This window comes from Anabrus simplex, chromosome 1, assembly GCF_040414725.1.
Source record: "Anabrus simplex isolate iqAnaSimp1 chromosome 1, ASM4041472v1, whole genome shotgun sequence".
NCBI classification, from domain to species: domain Eukaryota; kingdom Metazoa; phylum Arthropoda; class Insecta; order Orthoptera; family Tettigoniidae; genus Anabrus; species Anabrus simplex.
In genome coordinates, this window is record NC_090265.1 from 398,999,238 (window position 1) to 399,023,359 (window position 24,122).

At 39.4% G+C, this 24,122-nt stretch overlaps 1 protein-coding gene across 1 annotated transcript in view; it reads left to right on the forward strand.

Annotated features, from left to right (window-relative positions):
- The first annotated feature begins 1,377 nt into the window (after positions 1–1,377).
- Positions 1,378–24,122, forward strand: part of LOC136856845 (uncharacterized) — a 1,106,690-nt gene continuing 1,083,945 nt past the window's right edge. Inside the window, exon 1 of the mRNA XM_068227126.1 lies at positions 1,378–1,605. Coding sequence (XP_068083227.1) covers positions 1,456–1,605 — 150 coding nt within the window. The 5' untranslated portion in view covers positions 1,378–1,455. The remainder of the gene's footprint in view (positions 1,606–24,122) is intronic.

Genomic DNA, 24,122 nt, shown 5'->3' on the forward strand with positions numbered 1-24,122 from the left:
CTAGAATAATTTCCCAAATATTGGTTAATCCAGATTTTGCTTTGCGATGGTCTTTGAGTAGTGAATTTAATAAATTATCTCTAAAATCGTGGAAATGCCTCAGGAGGATAGTTTCATTTAACGTCAGTTTTTAACATGATGGCACTTCATATTTAGAACAATTTCTCGTCATTTATGTACCTCTATAAGAGTAAATGTGTTATTTCCTTTTAATTAATATCACTTTTGTGTAAGTTGTCTTTTTCTCTTGTTGCCACTCCATGCTTACAAATATGTTGCTTTAACAACTGAGTCGTCCTTCTTCCAATAAATTTTTAATTTGCTTTAAATATTAAAATAATTACAAATAACTAATTTGGGAGAAATAAGATTAAATTCATGCTAGTGTGATCATTTAAATATGTTTCTAACATTCTAAAGTTATCAGTTATAGTTTCTATATGAACGCCACTTTACTATCGATTGAGTTTGCCATAGTTAAAAGTTCGTGGTCACAAACGACTTCTTTTCTGCCGTGTGTAACACAGTTAAGCCGGAGAGCGCAAGCAGGGAGTGGGACGCATGCGCGAGTGCAGTTAGTTCCTTAGTGTTGTTTGTAGTCCAGGCCAATCTTCACGTGCAGTGCGCCTGGCTTGACCTGCCTCGCTACAATAATAATAATTATACAAACCTCTGTGAAAATCCAGACATAACGTCAGCATTGCGTAAGCGTGACTTGGTAACAAAAAGAGCCTTCATAAGTGTGTGGAAGATTACCTGTCTGTGTTAGACAAAAACGTGCTGCAACAGTTCAGAATTATATATCACTATTTCTTGGCTCATAGCTTAAATTTCTAAACCTGCTATGGCAGATGATAATATATATTAAGTGTAATTCAAAACGATCGGTGTTCTTCCTTTGAGGGTGGAATTGCCCAGCACTCGCCGGGAATCGAAGGAGAACTGACTCTCTCTGAGGAGTAGGCTTATAGCTGTCTTTTGTGGGTATGAGCACACGCCATATTGCAGGTCTAAATGGCGGGTCCTTGTTCACAAAATAAAAAAAATAAAGAAACAATGGAAGGAAAGGTCCCATAATCTTGCAGGGTGTAGAAGGGGATAGGCCTATCACGGGCATTGGACAAGAGCGGCAACATAATGGTGGGCAAAGAGACGAACTCTGTTTCTTGTTATCACTGGGCCTATTGTGATAGTTGGTGGCCGAAAGTGAGAGTGTCACTGATCGCAAACAGCCAAGATTAATGACAATGCAAACTCCTTCACTGTGTCATCCATTTCTGCCACCAGCAGTAGAGAGTCGTCCTTTAAATTCTGTTAAATATATCAGGTGCGTCACGTGATCGTAGGGAATAAAATGGCATTAGTTACATATGAACATTCAATGTGAACAGCGGAAAACAGAGGAGAGACCTGTATTGAACTTGCTGAAGGGTGAGAAAGTGATGCGTACTAGTGATGACAAGATACGAAGTTGCTTCAGTGAATTGGAAGGACAAGTACTACGGAGCTCGCGCGGCAGACTTGGCGGCTGGCGAGCGTCTCTCGCCCGCTAAAGCTTGCCAAACCAGACCCAGTCGCAAAAATTCGCGAATCCAGCCACTTGAGGTAAGGCAAGTCTTCACTTTTACCGCTCAGAATGGTAGGGGTAAGGGAAGTTATGTATTCCTGTTAACTACGCAACCCTTGCCAACATTATTACATGGAGTAATTCGCAAAAAACCTACCCTTGCGGAACAGGTTTCACTTTTTGCGCATTAAGAGTAACGAACATTTAAGCCTAGACATGTGCAAATATTACTGACTGTAGGAGCATCTTTAATATCTTGGCTTCTAAGTGACTGAATTGCATTTCACATAGCCTAAGATATTACATTTTTTTGGTGGAATTATCTGATAGCAAATTCTTAATTATTAATTGCAGAATTTTATGAGAGTGTTGAAATAACCTACTTACTAGTGTGACCAACTCCCGTCTTGTTGCGATCTTGCCTCCTATTCAGACCGCGGTCAAAAGGATGTAAAGAGATTTGCAAAACCTGCCCTGCAAGGGTCATGCCCTTCTCAGAAGGGTGGATTTTTGCAAACCTCTCTCTCTCTTTCTCCCTCGCTTTTTCTTACGAGGGCCTTAGTTCGTGGACTGGTTTGGTACTTCAGTGCCGTGTGATTATGATTTGTATTCGCCAGCGTATAGAAACTCACTTATTAAATATATTTCGTCTCTTGGCGAAGGAAAACACTAATTTCATAGAGGTTTGCATTTTACGAAAATAATAGTGGATTATGCAAGACAGAAAGTCAATCAGATCATTATTAAAGCTATTCACAATTTTCTTCGGAAATAACAGCGCTTTTTCTTTCTCCCACGCAATCTAGGCCTATGAATAATTTTCTAAATGATAAAGAGCTACTAAAAAGTACTTAAACGCATAATTGCTGTCATTGAAATAATAATAATAATAATAATAATAATAATAATAATAATAATAATACATTTGCATGTTCGAATATCTTTCTGTCTGGTCCAGTGTCCATATGATGTAATAAGAATTCAATTCGTGTAACTTATGTTAATTTAATGGTATTATTATTATTATTATTATTATTATTATTATTATTATTATTATTATTATTATTATTATTATTATTGAACTTCTTAAATTTTCCTGGAATTTGCGTTATGTGGCAAAACATGTTCCACAAAAGCATTTTTACAGAAGAGAAAATTGTAGGCCTATATTGGAAGTACTTGATTCTTATGAATTGTTGTGGAACCGAGAAACATTTACTTTTGCGTATTTAATGATGGGAAAGCGAGAGCAATTGTCTACTTCAAATACGTTAAGACACCTCTGAGAATTATGATATAAATTCTAACGTAATTATTACTAGTCCGGCTCCATGGCTAAATGGTTAGCGTGCTGGCCTTTGGTCACAGGGATCCCGGAATCGATTCCCGGCAGGGTCAGGAATTTGAACCATCATTGGTTAATTTTGCTGGCATGGGGACTGGGTGTACTGTATGTGTCGTCTTCATCATCATCTCATCCTCATCACGACGGCAGATCGCCTACGGGCGTCAAGTCAAAAGACCTGCACCTGGCGAGCCGAACTTGTCCTCGGACACTCCCGGCACTAAAAGCCATACACCATTTCATTTTCGTAGGCACTACTTTATTTTCAATAATTTGGGGTAGAACGTAATGTGACTGAATGAAAGAGATACTGTACACCACTCGATTTAATTTAAAGACAAAGTATTTAATATTTATAAACATTATTTCATTTAATAAGTGTGAAATTCTTTTCTTTTTTTTTGCTAGTTGCTTTACATCGCACCGACACAGATAGGTCTTTATGACGACGATGGGACAGGTAAGGGCTAGGAGTGGGAAGGAAGCGGCCGTGGCCTTAATTAAGGTGCAGCCCCAGCATTTGCCTGGTGTGAAAATGGGAAACTACGGAAAACCATTTTCAGGGCTGCCGACAGTGGGGTTCGAACCTACTATCTCCCGAATACTGGATACTGGCCGCACTTAAGCGACTACAGCTATCGAGCTCGGTATATTTTGTATAGTATTATTATAGTATTATTAACATAGTATTTACAATGTAAATTCTTCAATTTTAATTTTATCCGTATCACTGTTGCTCAAAATTAATCTGAAATGATTGTATTATTATTATTATTATTATTATTATTAATATTATTATTATTAATATTACAGGGTTAAACTTTGCTATTATACAATTAAGATATAAAAGGCCTATTTAAGACTTCCATGTTTGTACGTATTTATTACGTAAGTTGCATTCTCGAGTTAGTTGACTACGTTTAGGAAGTGAAGGTGGTGTGATATTGGCCGCCCGTGTTCAAGTTCGCAAGGTTGATCTAGCAACTAATCATCTGTCATTCTAAACTGTAATCTTCGGGCCGATGACCTACCTGTTAGGCCCCTTTAAACAACAACGAAACTGTAATTGAAAATGCAAAATTTGCTCTTATATAATGCTATACATATTTCCTTATGCTGTGCTATAAATATTTTTCAGGATATATTTTGATGTTTTAATGTAAAAAGATATTTTTCATTGTATTTTAAGTAGGCTTAATTCCTCACCAAAAGAAAAATCAGGCATTATAAGAGTCACGTCGATTGACCAATTGCCCTGAGGAGGTAGATTTATGAAACGAAGAGAAGCGTTTGGGATGTGATGTTACGATACGTTGTACATTATGGTACTGCACTGTGGAGGACAAATAACGGAGTGAAGATCACACACAAATAAAGAAACGGAATATGATTAGTATAGTGGCCTCAGAATTCGAAAGGAGAAACACCAACTCTTTCAGCTCGTCATTGTAGGATAAGTTGAAGGGAGAAGGAGAAGTTGATTAGGAAGAACGTGCATTGTAGGATAAGTTGAAGGGAGAAGGAGAAGTTGATTAAGAAGAACGTGCATTGTAGGATAAGTTGAAGGGAGAAGGAGAAGTTGATTAGGAAGAACGTGCATTGTAGGATAAGTTGAGGGGAGAAGGAGAAGTTGATTAGGAAGAACGTGCACTTCATGGTTGAAGGATATTCACAATGGATAGACATGATATCTACCGGGTTATTCAGAACGTGCAGCGACAAAGTGCAGTGGGACAGGATGACCGTAATGCTCACTGAAGACAAGATATAGACTCTGGAGAAGAATGAATGAAGAAGAATCTAGATTCAAAGTAATTATTTTAATTTTGAAGCTGTAGACTGCGGAAATTATGCATTTGTAAGCTGGACAACACCATTACACTCTCAGCAGTCAAACGTAATCCTGTCAGAGACGGGTAATATCCAATTCTTTGGTGATAACGCGTATGTACACTGCTCAGAAGTAGGTTTAATTGCCGACTCCTCACTCTCACCCTAGCTACGTATATCTTTATAGGATAAGACAATTTAAATTCAAGTGCTTATATTGATGGAAATTCTTTCCGGGTCGATACATACCCATATTTCGGAAGTCGCTGGGCTACTCTTACACTCCTTATACAGCCATCCAAGATTTTCTGCTTCTGAAAATAAACTGTCCCAATATTCTTAGGCCTAATGATCAAATCTGAATGTAAGGTGTACACTCAGAATTCTCACTATGATTTGTGGAAAATTCTTGGGTATATACGCAAATCTTTGTGTACCATAGAAGTGTTCTAAACGCAGTATTGTTCGTGGTAAGATTACATTTTTCTTGACTGTGTGTAGGGGTTGAAAAACGAACAGGCAAGCCGAATATTCTTGAGAAATTATGGCTATTTATTTAATATGGAAAGATCTCATTGTGGATAACGACGAAGAATTTCTAGAGTCCAAAATGGCTATGGAAAATATAGAAATGTTAGCTTTTACCCTACCCCATTATTCCGGCGATTTTGAAGCTGTAAATGTAATATTACAGTCGTAATTCAAACCGTTATAATCGTTATCTCAAAAGGGGATTCATTATTTTGCTAATAACGTTTACAGTAGTTCTTAGTCAAAATCTATTATTTTTTGCACTTCGATGATACACTTCCTTTTGTTCGATAGCGTTTCCAATAGTATCAAAATATTTGTTGAATAGTTAGTAATTCTAATACGTCAATCATTAAATACAATATATTTATTTCTATTTTCTTTCTTTATGAGTGGTGATTTTGAACAATTTCCGAGGCTGGAGGCACTCTAAGATTTGATCACTGGAAAAAATGAGACGATACTCCTTTAGCGTAATGCTAAAACCTATAATTACAACGTGCTCGTCATTTTAGTTCTCATAATGCCTTATTTTTGAGATAATTTCTCTCTGATGTGACTCTCAACCACATTCCCGACTATGGACGCTCAACCCTGAGTGTCCAGTAATCGGTACTAGCTACTCTTCTCTTTTGAAAATTTCGAAGATTTTCTCCAGGTACGAGATAGACAAGTGAGAGATGGAACATTTTTAAAACTCGGGAATATTTTCTGAAAAGTTGTTTATCCGAAAATTAAATGATTTATGCGATTCGCGGATCGATTTGTTCAAAACGTATTCAGCATTTTATGAAGACTTATAGTGACTAGATTTAGGGTTAGGCCTATGTCAGGAGGAAAGTTTTGCTTCTATGTTATTTATTTGACGTCCTGCTAACGATCTTAAGACGCCGGGAGTTGGAAACTTTTGTCGCACATAAGTTCCTTAACATGTCGAAATCCAATGACGTGACGTTGTTGTATTTTAACACTCTTAAATGCCACCGACCTCAACTATGACCGAACCCACTATCTTGGTAACAGAAGGTCAACGGCTGACCGACTGTGCCACGAAGCTCGACCCACTAAAATGAGAAAGTCTGTCAACCTTACAAGTATTCCAAACGAACAGATTATTAAATCGGAAAATATTGAAAATCTGATCCACACACAGTTAAATTCTCATTAGACTGATGACGGACCTACGAACAAGACGGTGTTCATTTTCATGGTCCTCCGAGGAAAGCAACGGAAGGAAATAAGATCTTTTTAGTATATCTGTTCAAAACTATGCGCTGACTGTCTAAGCTCACGAAACATCCACGAGCAGAACTTTTACATTTAAAATTCCTTAATGAATATTCAGTTACGTTAAAATAATATAAAGATCTCTATCTGAAGCAGTATCTTGTATTTGAAAAGCAGCTAGAAAGGTACATTTCCGATGGTGACTCTCATGAAAAAAAATCAGCAAAACGTCGCTAGGATGGAATGCGAAGGTAATTAAAAATCAAACGTGGTTTACACTTTCAAAGAGAATATGAAGCCAAAAGCATCCTATTTGTCTGTTATTAGAAAAATGTAGGGAATTTTCCGTACTTCCTTTGCTAATTGCACAGCACCTAACGTGTAATAATTCACGCGGGATATGCTAGTTAATAATATAGGATAGTGAATAAATATCAGACCATAGTAAATAGAGTTCATGGTTTTTCGATGTCACAGTTAGACTTATCACTGTATGAACTCTGCTGTTTGACGTGGAGAATGCGATGCTTCAGAGATGAAATAGTTCAGAACAATTACACCGTCCTTATCGTAATGATGTAACATTTTAAAAATAACTCTGGGAGCGTTTATTCGTCTCTGGATTTAAAAAAAAAAGATTTTTTTGTTGGAAAGGGGTGTTCAAACCATTGAATTTCTACTAGTAGGCCTATTGATAATGTGTCTGGTAAGTAGCACTTTGGTTGCTCGTCGGTCTTTAACTGTCATATTAATGGTAACATCTTATTGTAATTTTACAGAACCCTCAAGTAAACATAGCCAATATTTTTGACAGTTACTGTAATCTCCGATCAGCAGATTATTGCTCTTGATGAATGCACTATTCAGTTGCTATGGCTGAAAACTGTTGTTAATTTCAATGGTGCAAATATACATTTGTTTTTACAATTTGTTTTACGTCACACCGACTCAGATAGGTCTTATGGCGATGATGCGATGGGATGGGATGGGATGGGATGGTATGGTGTGGTATGGGATGGGATGGGATGGGATGGGATAGGATGGGATGGGATGGGTTGGGATGGGATGGGGTGGGATGGATGGGATTTGAAGGATGCGGCCGTGGCGTTAATTAAGTTACAGCCCCAGCATTTGCCTGTTGTGAACATGGGAAACCACGGAAAGCCATCTTCAGAGCTGCCGACAGTGGGGTTCTAACCCACTCTCTCCCGGATGCAAGCTCACAGCTGCGAGCCCCTAACCGCACGGCCAACTTGCCCGGTACATTTTTGTTTTTTCTTCCTAAAACTGCCTGTTTTAAGCACTAGACATAACATTTTATCAGTCTTACTCAGAATTCATGGTTTAATTGCGATTTAAATTCCGGTGTTTCTTCACACACTTCAGCTGCTTCCTAAATTTAGTATGCCGATCTCTGAGTGAACACTGGATGATGTATCGTCCTACATTACATCGGAATGATCTCTCCTTAAGACCAAATCTTTCATCTGACAGTCCTGACCAATGCACAATACCTGAAAAGCGAGAAAATTTATTCAGTTTCAACATTGGCAATATTACTAAAATACATTTCTCTTTTTAGCATTTTTATAGTACTGACCTCGTATGTTACAAATTAACGTAACATCTTGTGTATTGTATTTATATATATTCTGGAGTATTTCAGTGCAATTGATTACTTAAAACACGGCTAAAGTAACATTTGTTTGGTAATAAGCGGTAGAGCCAACGTTATCAAGATATTGACATTTTGGCCTGTAATATACAATATAAGCCTAAGTTTACTTAGGCCTGAAACTTTGTAAGCGTGCTCGACAAATAGGGAAGATACAACGCCGATACTTACTAGAAATGATAAATTCTATAAAAATAAACATGTGAATTCACTACTTATCCTTAAAGTAGGCTAAATGCCTGTTCCGTAACGTAATTATGGACATACGAAGTAGGCCTATATTAATCAGAAGTTATTTTGTCATACTTTTTATTTTGAACTCTTCGACCACTGTAGTTGTTTCCAAGATTTTCTTTGGTTTTGAGAATGTGGTTATGCATTTGTTTTTGTGATGACTTAAAATGAAGCATAGAAAACACGTACCGACTTACACTCACTTGCTATGTTTTGGTACTCTTCATGTGCCTATCCGAATTACGAACCATTTTCAAATACTAACATTTTGTTACACTTATTTCTAGGATAGGCCTAATTGGTATTGTTATACTCGACTATGCTTTCTTAAAGTGAATAATCATTTTCGCTGAACGTAGAGTGTTAGTTTGCATGCGATTCATTTTTGGATGGAAGGTTAACGATTACATCTCGATTTAAACATACGAATTAGCTTCTTTCATATCATTAGTGTAAATGTCCGACTCGTTGGCTGAATGGTCAGCGTACTGGCCTTCGGTTCAGAGGGTCCCGGGTTCGATTCCCGGCTGGGTCGGGGATTTTAACCTTCATTGGTTAATTCCAATGGCCCGGGGGCTGGGTGTTTGTGCTGTCCCCAACATCCCTGCAACTCACACACCACACATAACACTATCCTCCACGACATTAACACGCAGTTACCTACACATGGCAGATGCCGCCCACCCTCATTGGAGGGTCTGCCTTACAAGGGCTGCACTCGGCTAGAAATAGCCACACGAAATTATTATTAGTGTAAATGAATAAAATAAATATTAGGCCATTTATGCTCATAAATGATACAATGAAAGCAAAGTGGTAAAAATTATAATTTTAAAAATTATGGAGAGTTTAGTAAATTAATCTGAATCATGTTAAACATAATAGGCTATTAATACTGCTAAAGGAATTTTTCAGAAGGATACTGCACGATACTGACATTAACGTACAAACCAGTTGGTATTTTCTTCAGTACAGTTTTAAAATTGTATATTTTGGGTACAAGACCTCAGTACCCAATAAATGTTAATACTCTGTTTAGGTAATACTAAACTACTGTGTTTTCGAAATACGGTAATCAGTTTGAAACTATTGCTATTAGATTTTATTGTTCCAATTTTATATTGCAAATGATGGTCTACTCACCGTCATCATAAACTCACACAATGCCTGTTCATAAGAAAAACTTATAATGTGTAGCGGAAGTCACGGAATGTTAAACATAAGATGTTATGATACCTTTGAAAGTAAGAAAAAACACAGATGTTTTAACAATAAAGTAGATCTAATGGGGTTTAAAGCTCGTGAAGGGAATAATGTAGAAGATTCTGTTGTGAAAATGTCATTTTAGAATAATATCTTCCTCCTACACTTCAAGGTTGTTGTTCATAACCATGAATGAAACATGCACTACGACGAATTCTTTAACTTTCAAGCAGTATAGATCTTGTGGGCGAGCTTCATCGTATTGCTGCGAAGTATTTTGTAGAATTTTGAATAAGGAAAATGTTCAGCTCTTGCCGTATCTTTCTATACTGGTACACTGAAAAGAGATGAAAAATCCTCGACACAATACCTTCGGTAATGCCTTGCTCAGAAATTTCCAATTGGAGGACCAATTTTATATAATTGGGGGGGGGGGGGTGTTTGTAGAAAAAGTCAATTCCAAAATATAATGCAGTTTTCAAATATCAAACCAATATATACTGACTAAATTTTCCTCAAATATTTTGATGGTCACTCTATTTACTAATTCACACTTTCTGCCTTTTCTGAATCATTCTTAAGTTGTCCGTGATAGACGGAATGATCGGCGAATTATTGGAGGATAAAAAACTGTGCACTACGTAGAACAAATTTATTACACCAGTTTTTTAATTAATTAATGGTAATAATAATAATTCAGTATCATACTGAGTATATCATAGTCAGTTTACTCGGTAATGTAAGCTCCTGCCTGAACTTTTACAATAAAGAATAAAAATAGTTATTAAGGTAAGCGAAAAAAACTTTGACGCAAGAAATTGATCAGCTCCTGAATGAAGGCTACCAATATTGTGATACTGGAATTGATACACAGTGGAAGACACTTGATAAGATACATTTCAACAATTTTGTCATGGTTCATAATGGTCACAACCCAGCAAGTATCCGTGCTGTTTGGGACACGTAACTATGGGCTTGCATTCGGGAGATAGTGGATTCGAATCCGACTGTCTGCAGCACTGAAGATGGTTTTCTGTGGTTTCCCATTTTCACACCAGGCAAATGCTGGGCTGTATTTTGAATAAGACCATGGTCGCCTACTTCCCACTCCTAGACCTTTCCTATGCCATCGTAGCCATAAGACCTATCTGCGACGTAAAGTAGATCATCCATAATGGTTATTCTCATTCTTAAAGAAATGTTCTTTACTTTGCTCTGTTCACGGTACTCAACTTTTATGAAAATGATTAACTTATCGTCGCACAAATACAGACACCTTTTTGACGATGCTGGAATATTTTGTGATATTTGAAGCCATTTCCTTTCAGTTTCGACTGAGTCAACTTATGACTAAATACATTTAGACATAACATTAAAAAAGTGCCGGTCTGAGAGGCTCAGACGGTTGAGGCGTTGGCCTTCTGGCCCCAACTTGGCAGGTTCGATCCTGGCTCAATCCGGTGGTATTTGAAGGTGCGCAAATACGTCAGCGTCATGTTGGTAGATTTACTGGCACGTAAAGGAACTCCTGCGGGGCAAAATTCCGGCACCTCGGCGTCTCCGAAAACCGCCAAAGTAGTTAGTGGGACGTAAAAACAATAGCATTATAATTATTAAAATTTAAGTTGTTTCTTTTTCAGGTAGTTTCTAAATGTATGTATTCATAAATGAGTTTCGAGAGACCGAAGAACCTAAAACGATGCTGTAATAGAAAAGGGCGAATCGGTAGGCATTGAACGTGGTATTCATCATGGTACTGCCCCAGAATTTGCATGATGTAAAAATGAGAAGCCCTAGCAAACTTTATTGCTGGCTGCTCAAGATGGAATACGAATCCACCATGTCTCGAATAGAATATACGTTTATCCACAGATACATACCTGTATGAGATCGGTGTCTCTCATCTGTGGACAGCTGACTGAGCACTAATTTGCTTTTCAGTAAGCAAGTCACGTTTTTACTAAGCAAAAAAAAAAAAAAAACATTGTTGGATAATACTTTGTTGAAGAATTATAAACAACAGAGTGCATTCTTACCTAAACTAGCAGGATGTCAATGCTGCTTAGGGGACTTTATTTCTCGACCTAAATGTTTACACTTCAAAGTGATATCAATGCCTGGGAACGTTAATGAAGAGCAGGGATACTTAACCTTTATGGACAACATCCAAAGCGAACTGTGTGATATCTTGTGCGGATCATGTACTTATTTCGAAGGTAAATCGCTTCTAACGTAATGATAGCGTAGAAATAACTGAAAGAATTATCTGCTGTATTATTTTAGAGATTTAGTCATTTTTTCGTAAGCAACTATAAAAAATGCAATCATTGTAGGACAAATGTTAATTATTATTATTATTATTATTATTATTATTATTATTATTATTATTATTATTATTATTATTATTATTATTATTATTATAATGCTTTAGAACGTTGGTGAACAAATATCATTTTGCTAAAAGAAGCCATGGTGAGGACCACCATTGCATGGAGGGAAGAAAATAACACAGTGCGAGGATGAAGAGATTGTAGGAAGATAAGAAAGCAAATTCATCTGCTAAATAAGTTGAACCGCGCTTTTTAGTTCGGCACAACGCTATGAAAAGAAAATTTAACATTTTAAAAATGCAATTTATTGCGATTCTCGCTTTGTGCTCATGCTGAACGTCCTTAATATCGAGATCGAATCTCTGAAAGGTTGACGTCTTCTGAAATTAGACGCCTTCTAATCTTATTCTTCAATGGAGAAATTTAAAATTACGTTATTTAATTAACATACTTCAAAATTATCTCTAGTTGTAGAAATCCATGATGATTCATTCCGAAAGTCTTAGAGATCTGTGGGTTACGACTCCTTTGATGCGGAGTAATGAAAATGAGCGTAAAAGACTATACCCGAGAGTCCACCCTTTCTTAGTAATATTGTTTTATAATATCACTGTTAGAACGTTAACATTTTTAAGATTACTGGGTAGTTACTATACAGAAAATTTGTTTCTGTAGTCTTTTGTGCGGAGCGAGGCATTGCATGGAAGTGAGATATGGAAAATAACTCGTGCAGAAAGGAGGAGAATAGAGGTTTTTCAAATGTGGTGTTACAGAAGTATGCTGAAGGTGAGATGGGCAGATCAGATGACGGGATACTGAATCGACTTGGCGGCAGAACGATTTGGCAAGAATTTGATAGGACAAATCTTGAGACACACAGGACTTGTTAATTTTTTTATATATATATTTTTAGAGAAGTGAATCAGATAAGAACGGTAGGGGTAGAGTATTATAGTAGATGCAGGGTATACTAGTTACGTAAAAACGAATAGGTTAGCACATGCTAGGGTGGCATGGAGAGCTGCACAAAACCAGTATGTGGACTGATGACGTATACAACAGCATAGAAAATATTTGCGTAGTTTGTAGGCCTATATACTACTAGCTGTTGAACTTGTCCTTGACGGAATAGTTTACATAGAATTGAAGCAGTAATGCCATCTACTGGAGATTTTTGGTAGCCGAAGTGACAGAGCACACCTCAGTTCATAGTAGTAGGAGACGTGATTAGCTCAGTGATTTAGCCGCTGGCTTTCCACCCGGAAGGCTGAGCTTCGAATCCCGGCCGATCCTGGGTTGAGATTTTCACTTCAAAAATCACGTAAAGCCAGGAAGGGCATCCGGCCTTAAACTCTCGACCAAAATCAAAATGAGCCTGACTAGCTCAAACGACCCCAGAAATAGCTGGGATAATGAAGAGCATTAAAGAGGCTGAGCAGTTCGTCCATTCCAGCTGTTAGCTTGCATTCGGGAGATGGTGGGTTTGAACCCCACCATCGACATCCCTGAAGATGGTTTTCCATGGTTTCCTACTGTATTTTCACACCCGGAAAGTACCGGAACTCGACCTTGATTAAGGCCACGACCAATCTCTTCCTTTCCTATCACAACGTTGCCAAAACCTTATCTGAGGTGATGTGACGTTTAAAACACGTAATAGTACAAGCAGTTTTAGGAAGTATTAGTCTGTTTGGTTAGGTGCTCATCTTTAATGCTGAAGGCTGAGGGATCGATTCTCGGCGTACTGCTATTGGCTCCCCTTTACAGGGGTAAACTTTGATACTTATACATCTCTTTAAACGTATAGCGATTGAGTTATTATATTTATTATGATTGACGGACATTTTAAAGCAACTTGCTACTTCTTAGAATAATTGCGGTACCTTTTCTTCGTTTCGAGAACTGCCTTTGTACTTCTATAAAACTTTTTAAAGATAACCTACAATGCCTCACGGATGACATTTCCAAACGTCCAGTCAAACTCTACTTTCTTATTCACGATAAAGGTAATTCTAGACACACGACTTCTACGACTGAGAGATTGGTGTCACTTGGTGACCAAATTACTTTTGCTACGATCACATTTATAATGCACCCTTTAACGAAGGACATTGGAGTTATAATTTTAAAACGACGTGACTATTTTCTTTTACCTTTCTCTTGATACGATTCCTTTTTAGTTACAGTGTTTAATTTTAACAAAAACACAAGTCGACCTGAAATTTTATCATATTTCCGGAAAGAAACTGTCTATTTATAATCAATGTGCTATGCGGTTTTTAAGCAGTGGTGAAATTTCGAGATTAATAGGCCTATGACGGAGAGAATTGTAAACATTTCCGGTGATGGATTAGGCCTATTATATATTCAAACATTGGGTAAGTTGTCAACTCGAAATGCAGGAAAATATTAATGAAGAATATTAAAGAGGAAAGACATAGGCCTAGGTATTTCAAAAATAATCCAATGATGTTCATGTGCATCTGCTAATAGTCTGTCTGAATAATTCTGGCTACTTACCGGATGCGATTATCTAACTGACTGATAGAGTACTCGATATATAATCCGATTCGTAAAGTACACAAATGTCATGGGATAGTCACCTAATAGCGTGTGGGGCCTCCTCTGGCCCTGCGAACTGCAGTGAGACGCCGTGGAAGTTAGTCGACAAGTCCCTGGTAGTCCTCTGGACGCAGCTGACACCAAGTTGTTAGCAGAGACATCCCAGATATGCTCGGTAGGGTTCATATCGTGGTTCCTGGGTAGCCATGGCAGTCGTTGGACCTCCGCTGCGTGTTCCTGGAACCATTCCCGGGCGACGTGGGAGCGATGTGGCGGCGCGTTATCATCTTGAAACACCGCAGAACCGTCTGGGCGCTGGAAGGCCAAAAATGGGTGGAGATGGTCTCCGAGAAGCTCAAAAAATCGCGTACCATTCAAAGTCTCTTCCAGAACAACTAGGGGGCCCATTCCATACCAAGAAAATGCACCCCAGACCATAACAGAGACACCAGCGCCCTGGACTACACCTTCGAGGCAGGCGGGATCCATCGCTTCATGTGGTCTGCGCCATACACGGTGCCTCCCATCGGCATGGTGCATTTGAAATCGTGATTCGTCCGACCATATCAAGTTACGTCATTGTTCCAGTGTCCATCCTTGGTGACTGGCGACAAATGCGCGTCGTTGTGCCCGATAACGTTGGGTTAACAGTGGCACCCGTGTGCGGCGCCGGCTCCCATACCCCATACAACCCATGTTCCTACGGATTGTCCACTGGGAGACGTGTCTAGCACGGCCTGTGTTGAATTGAGCCGTGATTTGTTGCACGGTTGCCCGTCTGTCACTATTGACAATCCGTCTCAGATGTCGCCGGTCACGGTCATCGAGGGTGGCTGGACGGCCGGTCATTCGTCTGTTGTGGACGGTGACACCCGCATTCAACCATTCACGATACACCCTGGAAACGGTTGATGGTGTGAAGCCGAATTTCCGCACCACTTCCGAAATTTCACTTCCCATCCGTCGGGCACCGACCACCATACCCCGTTCGAACGGTGTCAGCTCACGACGACGTTCCATGTTACACCTGTCACATGCACAGCCACTGCTCACAAGGTCTTCTATACAACTGCCGCTGGCACAGGGGGCGTGTGGTGCGCAGACAACACACCTGCGCATCAGTGCTCCGCTATCCCATGACATTTGCTCAGTCAGTGTATTAGTTCTGGTATCAAAATTTAGGGCTTCTCAGTTTCACGGGTGTAGAAGAGAATGTGTCAAAGGAAATATACCCTACATATTTTTTTGAAATTCCACGTGCATTCGCTGATATTCAAGCCGCATGAGAAACCAATGACGATGTTATTCAGCTATCATACCCAAAATTCAGTAAATAAATAAATAAATAAATAAATAAATAAATAAATAAATAAATAAATAAATAAATAAATAAATAAATAAATAAATAAATGCACTAATATGAATGAGAAGAAACTAATCTAATAGCAATAGAACAAATACCAAAGCAGTTTTTAATCGTTCTATTTTACCGTGAATTGTTGAAACAGGTTCACAGTTTTTGTATCATCATCTGAATCCGTTTACCCTCCCGGGTTCTTGGCTGGGGATACAACTATGGAGGAGGCCAGTACCTCGCTCAGGTGGCCTCACCTGCTATGCTGAACAGGGACCTTGTTAGGGGATGGGAAGATTGTTAGGGATAGGCAGGTCATAGGGAAGGAAGCGGCCGTGGCTTTAAGTAAGGTACCATCCCGGCATTTGCCTGGAGGAGAAGTGGAGAACCACGGAAAACCACTTCGAGGATGGCTGAGGAGGGAAGTGAAACCCCTGTACTCAGTTGACCTCCCGAGGCTGGGTGGACCCCGTTACAGTCCTCGTACCACGTTTCAAAATTCGTGGCAGGACCGGAAATCGAACTCGGGCCTCCAGGGGTGGCAGCTAATCACACTAACCACTACGCCACAGAGGCTTACAGTTTCTTAGTTTAGAACGGATTCCTTTAGTACTGATAGGGGCCGATGACCTAGATGTTAGGCCCCTTTTAAACAACAAGCAGCAGCTTTAGTACAGACTATTAAGAAAGAAATGTTTTCTGAAGAATTATCGTAGAGATTCTAGTGTAGCCTATGTTGTTCATAATAAACTTCAAAATATTTCAGCTAATGAATCGTGAAAATATTCAGCTTAAATATATTTTAGCTGAAAAAATAACATGCTAATTTTATATTTTACAACGAATTACTAGTTTAAAAATATATTATTTTTCAATGGTAATGAATGCATGCCAAACATGCAAAGTTTTGTTTATGTAACGTCTCTAGTTGCTGACCTATAAAAATCGGACATTGAAGTTAGTGAAAGATGAATCATTCACACAATGTAACTGGTATAAAATAGCATGATTGTGATACATATACAAAATAACATTTTGATAGATATCTTGATACGTAATTTGATACAATAAAGATTTCGTGACTATATCTTCAAACTATACGTTGTTTTCGAGTTAAAACTCCTTAATAACACCTCCCAGGGGAGGAACGTAACTTGTGTGCTCTAAATGAGTGTGGGTGGTCCCCTTGTTTTAAGGTGCGATCAGTGTTTCAAAGACTAAGAAGACGTGTGCCGGCAATTAGCCCGAGGAGAAATTCAAATGCATGACCCAGTAGCGGCAAGAAACAGGTGCTGCGATCGAGGTGTTCCTGATTATTGAGTAAAGTGATCAATTATGAGAGAGCCAATAACTTTTAATTAAATATTGTCGTGGATGTCAAAGATAATCCTGTGCTGATATTTGAAAGGTAACACTAAGGGAAATGGTATCTCAGTAAGATTCAGATTTTGTTATTCGTTGTGGTGGTTGTTGAATCAAAAGATTACACAGGTCGTCATGGATTGTCCTTTTTAATTTTTTAAACTTTTTGCCTAAATCTAAAAATGCCCCTATTGTTTCCCTGTCACCTACAAGTTTGTAGCATGTTTAATTAATAAGTTTAAGGCTCTCCATTTATTCAAGAAAGATAAGTTCAAAGTGTGTTTTGCTATTAATAGAAACATTCTAGCATCCAGTTCCAGTAACGTATTGTACCTGATTCTAGAATGTCACCTTGCTATGAGCCTGTCAGGTTGCCGTGGTCGTATGTCACCTTGCTATAAGACCGTCAGGTGACCGTGGTCGTATGCCACCTTGCTATAAGCCCGTCTGGTGGCCATGATCGTATGCCAACTTGCTATGAGCCCGTCAGGTTGCCGTGGTCGTATGCCACCTTGCTATGAGCCCGTCAGGTGACCGTGGTCGTATGCTACGTTGCTATGAGCCCGTCAGGTGACCGTGGTCGTATGTCACCTTGCTACGAGCCCGTCAGGTGAGCGTGGTCGTATGCCACGTTGCTATAAGCCCGTCTGGTGACCGTGGTCGTATGCTACGTTGCTATGAGCCCGTCAGGTGACCGTGGTCGTATGCTACGTTGCTATGAGCCCGTCTGGTGGCCGTGGTCGTTTGGGCGTCAAGTCTTCAATGTTCTGACACCGTGGTTAGCCGGTCCCATGGGTGGAAGCAATTTTCATCATCAGAATATTTGCCGGTAGGGTAGGAGAGGTAGTGTATACAATTGCTACTCAGCAGATTGCGTGGAAAAAGCCTGGTTTCAGCTCCAAACCTCTCCGAAGTGTTCATATGGAGTGAGGGCATATGCCGCTGTTGATGGTGACCCATTAGTCGGATGAGAACATTAAGCCTTGAGCACACCCGTTGATGCTATTCGATAGCCGACAGTAGGTTTCACCCTCTGCCTACCTCATTTATCATCGTTATCATGATCACATTCATAGCCCTAAGTCACCTAACCCAAACCAAAACAAACCAAACCCAATGGTAGTCTACACCAACCCCGAAGGACAATGGCCTACCAAGTGACCGCTGATCAACCCGAAGGCCTGCAGATTACGCAGTGCCGTGTGGTTGGCACGGCGAATCTACTCGGCCCTTACTGTTTGTATTCTATACCAAGGCCGCTATTTCACAGCCACATCTAGATAAGAAAAGCAGACCTGGCCGGGAATCGAACCCGGGTAGGGGTACCATGTATATAATCTACCAACCTCACCCACTGGGGATAAGGTTATCAGTCCTCAAAACATTAATATTTTAAGAAAAGCGTCACGATATCCGACAGACCTAGCCACATTTTACTGAATCCCAACATTTAATCTGTTTTTGTAGGAATTGGATAACAAGACGTAGCCAGATATTAGCGACATCTTTACGAAAGATGTAGGAATCTTTGTACAGGGTTCTGAGAGTCAGACACAATACTGTTTAGCAGTTCCAGACATGTTCAGACATGGCTGGGTGGGGCTGGGGAATCATCTAAAAATTTGCGTTACGAAATTAATGATACAGAATGTGTGACGCGATGTTACCTAGCAACCGTGCAGGTTGTGATGTGAAGTATTTTTGGATGGTCATGACTACACTTGTTGACTCCAAATTCCATTCATATATCTCTCGAATACGATTCGTTAGATGTCAATAAAGTAATCGTTATCAATTTGAGTCATAAGATATATTTATATTAAAAGTTTTAGTTATTGAAAAGCTGATAGAGCAGATAGCCCACCCATCAACGATAACTTGACTACTGAACGTGTCTGGAACAGCTAAACAGTACTGTGTCTGGCTCTCAGAACCCTGTACAAAGACTCCTATGTCTTTCGTATAGATGTCGTTAATATCAGGCTACGTCTTGTTACCCAATTCCTGCAAATACAGATAAGATTCACAAGAGACCGCAACAATTTTTGAATTGGAGTTCTAGGCAGGTTTTTGAAAGTTTGAATCCTGATCGAATGTCAGTGATAGTTTTTAAAAATAGCTTATTCTATGCGTTTTCACTGTCGTAACACATCTTCCTCGTGGGACAATACCCACGGAGGTTCCAAACATGCAGCCTCTGGAAAAATTTCCGGCAGCACCTTTACTCATGATTTTCGTGTCGATATCAATTGAATGCCATAACAGTACCGTATGTACAGGTAAGATTAGCCAATCATATCCTCCGCTTACTCCTTCAGTGACACTTTAATTACTGGTACAATGCGCTCAAATAAGATCCCTGTCACAAAAGAGGTGAATAACCGTTGCTTTGTGTATTATCAGCTCTCCATTGTACAGGAAGTGATAAAAGTCACTTTACCCCCAAAAGTTTTTCCCAGGTTTCATAATTCACTGACTGACACTATGGTTATCAGGTTCGAAGTCCGCTGGTGGAATGATAATCACCATATGAATGTTGAACGGCAATATAGGTGAGGTTGTGGTATATAATTTATAATGACTAGATTCTGCGCCTAAACGTGGGTTAAATTCCAAGCCTCTCCACAGTGTTAATATGGAGTGATGTCATATGACACTGTTGGTCCGTCGGATGGGGACGTCAAGCCTTGTACAGATCCCTTGGTATTATCCGACAGGCTTAGGCTATGTGCCAACACCGGGTTTCACCCTCTTCCTAACTCATTATCATCATCATCATCTTACACATATATACATTCATGTACATAAAAACCAGAACACCTTGAAAGACTAGAGATAGGAAGTCCATATTCACAGGACATGTGCATTAGTGTGTTCTGAAGAAATGGTTAGCATTTGAATCATATTGGCCCTCAGGTTCAAGGTCCACATCGATATCTCGGCGCACCACCACTGACTGGCAAAATGTGCGTGCGACTCTCGTTATCGCTATAAACCGAAGGTAATGAATCAGTGTGACTTGAGCATATGTGCAGGATGCCTCGCAGACGTATTTGAGAAAATGAGTGAGTTTGAAAGAGGGCGCTTTATTGTCATGAGAGGACGTGATGCATCCATCCGGGAAATGGCTGCTCATGTGGGACGAAGTCTGTCGGCAGTGCAATGGGTGTGTACAGAAAGGTTCACGGGAGGCCGTAGAACACGACAAGATCGACACCTCATCCGAATGGCATTGCAGGACAGATCTGCGTCCTCCTCGGCTCTGGTGCAACAGTGGAACAGTGTAACACATCGTACACTATCAGGAGTGACAGTCCGTTGCCGTTTATTTCGGTCTAGGTTACCGGCGCGTCGTCCACTTCTCCGCCTACCTTTGACTAATGTACATACACATGCTAGACTGCAGTGATGTATGGAAAGACGTCACTGGGGACAAAAATAACAGCAGATAGTGTTTTCGGACGAATCCAGGTTCTGTTTGAAAATGATGGCCGCATTTTGGTTCGCCGCAGACAAGGCGATGGGCATCACATTGACTGCATTCGCACAAGACATACAGCGCCAACTCAAGGCCTTATGGTGTGGGGTGCTATTGGGTACAACCAAAAATGACAGTTGGTGCGTGTCTAGGGCACTGTGACCAGTTTGACCTACGTGAATGACATCCTGCGACCCATAGCCATACCCTTTCTGCACGACACCCCAGATGCTATATTTTAGCAGGACAATGCGTGGCCACATGTTGCTGCACGAACACGTGCCTTCTTGTTGTCACAGGATGTCAGACTGTTGTCCTGGCCCGCCCGATCACCAGACTTGTCGCCAATCGAAAATGTGTGGGATATGATGTAACTTCGGGTTCTGTGCTGTGACCCAATGCCGACCACCAAAGATGAACTGTGGAACCAGAAGAATGCAGCATGGATCGCTATACCCCAGGACGCCATTCTCGCCTTATACGCGTCGATGCCATCACGCATGGTACAAGTTATCAGTGCCCACGGAGGACCCGGTGCCTACTAGGCAACAGGACACAAGCTGAACCTAGGTGATTGAAATGCTAATCGTTTCTGCAGAACATACTAATGAACATGTCCTGTGAATATGAACTTCCTATTTCTAGTCTTTCAAGGTGTTCTGTTTTAATGTATATGATTGTACTCACACACACACACACACACACACACACACACACACACATACATACACACACACACACACACACACACACACACACACACACACACGGGTACGCAGGTCAATCATGGGTGTCAACTAAACAGACCTACACCAGGCCTCTCCGGAGGCACGAAAACGATGCCTAAATAATGTGAATTATGATTATCTTCAGCAAATTTCGTAAACAAATAAGCAATCTATAATTTCAAATTGTTTGTAGAGTTGTCATTCCTCTTTAAATACAAAGGAGCACAAATTCTTAAAACTTCCATAAATACCACTGGGCAACCAATTATAACGCATTGTCTGTCCTCTGAATTAATGATGTGATTTCACTGGTCATGGATAAGGGAAAAAGAAAAAAAAACATTTGAAAATAAAAATATTCCATCACATACCATCTTCAAAAACCAGAGGTATTATTATTTATAAATTATGCATAATTTTGAAACCTTAGAATGGCACATATTTGACCCAAGTAGACTTGTAGAACGACATTTTTGGTCGTTTGCATTTGTATTAATGTTCTAACTAAGGACCAACAATATTCTGCCAACATACTGTAGTTCCACTGTCCCACAAACCGCTTTTTCACTCGTGCAATGTCAGAAATACACTCAGAGAAGGATTGTTCCCTGTTGCATGTGAATTAAAACATATTCCTGTAACAAAGAATAAAATTAACACACAATTACGTAAAAAAAGAAAAAAACTGTAGGCCTACGTAATGGAGAAAAGCTTAATTCATATCTGAATTAACCATGCCAACATTAATAATATGCTTTCAAGCTAGGAAGTTTAGCCTATAATGCTTATTATTGGGCATGCAGAATTCTGTAGAGTTGGAATCGGTACGATGGGAGGTTTGTAAGAAATACATCAAATTAGCATCTAATGGCGCCACTGAAATGAAACAGTCAAGGTTTTATTTAAAACCACTATGTCCACCTACCTTGGCATCTGTCGTGTCAGACTGTGATTGTTTTAGTCGAATCTCAGAAAAAAGTTAATGAACCCGACATATTTAAATCTTAAGAAACAAGTGAGTTGCGATGATTTACAGGAAAGAAAGCCCATCTGCTTGTAGGTTCGCTCATAGAAATAATAATACTGGAAATCATGTCCCGTTTAGATATATATTTTCGGAAGCAGTGGAAGAAAGAAACTCGGATTTTCAATAGCAGTCTTCTCAAGCGAGGTATTCTAGTGATTAGTGAAGCCAATGAAGACAACTTTGTGCTGAAAGTGAAAGTGATAGTTTACACAGTGAAAGTCAACCAGCGATGAAGTATTTGCCTTATAGCACAATATACTTCATTTGCAAGATTACATTTTCATCCATGATTTTGTCAAATTTTCGTGTTTAATTAATATCTCCACCTCTGGAAATCTCTATCAAATACCGACATTTTTCACTATTGTATTTCGTGTTTCGCCTACATCAACTTGCTTGATCCGTGTTAACCACTGATCAGACTGGATCTGTGAGAATATGACATCTTTTAAATACGACCAACAGACTATATAAATATAAACAGCTGAACAATGCAATAGAGCTTGTATTTTTACGTTCCTCATAATATCATGTTTCCAGCCAAGATACCTTTAGTTTTACTTGGAATCCAAACCATGGGGCTGTGATTTTTCATTCTAAAAATCCCACATTCAGTAGCCGAAATTCAAAATGCGATTAGAGGCAAGCAGAAATGTCATCTATTTATCACGCCCAGTAGCTGAAGAAAAAAAAACATGAACTACAGAATGACGTGTGGAAATGCTAATACAATTAAGTGTGTGTGTATACAGTAGGCCTATTCTCAGTTTATAGCAGAACTGATCGTATTGTTGGCTACTGAAATGTGACCTGACCATATAAACGGTCATGGGAATCAAAATGGCAACGTAATTATTATTATTATTATTATTATTATTATTATTATTATTATTATTATTATTATTATTTCTTCGTTATGCCAGTTTACAGAGCACGTTGGAACTTGTTAGCTTGATGATGGTTTTCCTTTCTTCTTCTTCTTCCAAAATCTCTTCATGAACTCGCTATGCTGTTTCTTGCGTTCTTCCGTCCGTTGTTCCCTGTGGTTCTTTTAGCCTTTACCGTGAACGTGTGTTTTGCAACCAGATTCCCAAAAGCCTTGCGGTCCCTGATGATATCTTCTGTGATGTTCATTTCTTTTAAGTCCTGTTTTATTTCCTCTAACCAGCTTATTTTAACCTTCTTTGAATTAATTATACGAAGCAGTTTTTTGCATATCTAGTGTCGTCCATTCTAGAGATGTGGCCATAGAATTCCAATCGGCTCCTGCGTACGGTATCGGTGAACTTGTCGATTGCTTTGTACAAATCTACAGTTTTCCTTTTGATCCATATAGCCTACCATTTACATGAACGGGGCCATGCATTTTCCTAAGAATTTTTCGTTCTTGTTTTTCAATTTCATCAATTTTTAGAGTGGCCTCCTAGAGATGTGGTTTCTGAGGCATACAAGACTTCCGGAAGAACAACAGTCTTGTATTGCCGAAGTTTTACATTTCGTGACATCACTCTTTTATTGTAGTGGTTCCATGTTATTCGGTATGCTTCCAGGAGTTTGGTGGCTCTTTCTAAATTAGCTTTCCTGTCCAGTCCGGATGGTACAATGATTTCTCCTAGATATTTGAAGGAAGGGACCTGTGTGATTATTCCATAATTTGTCTGTAGTGGGG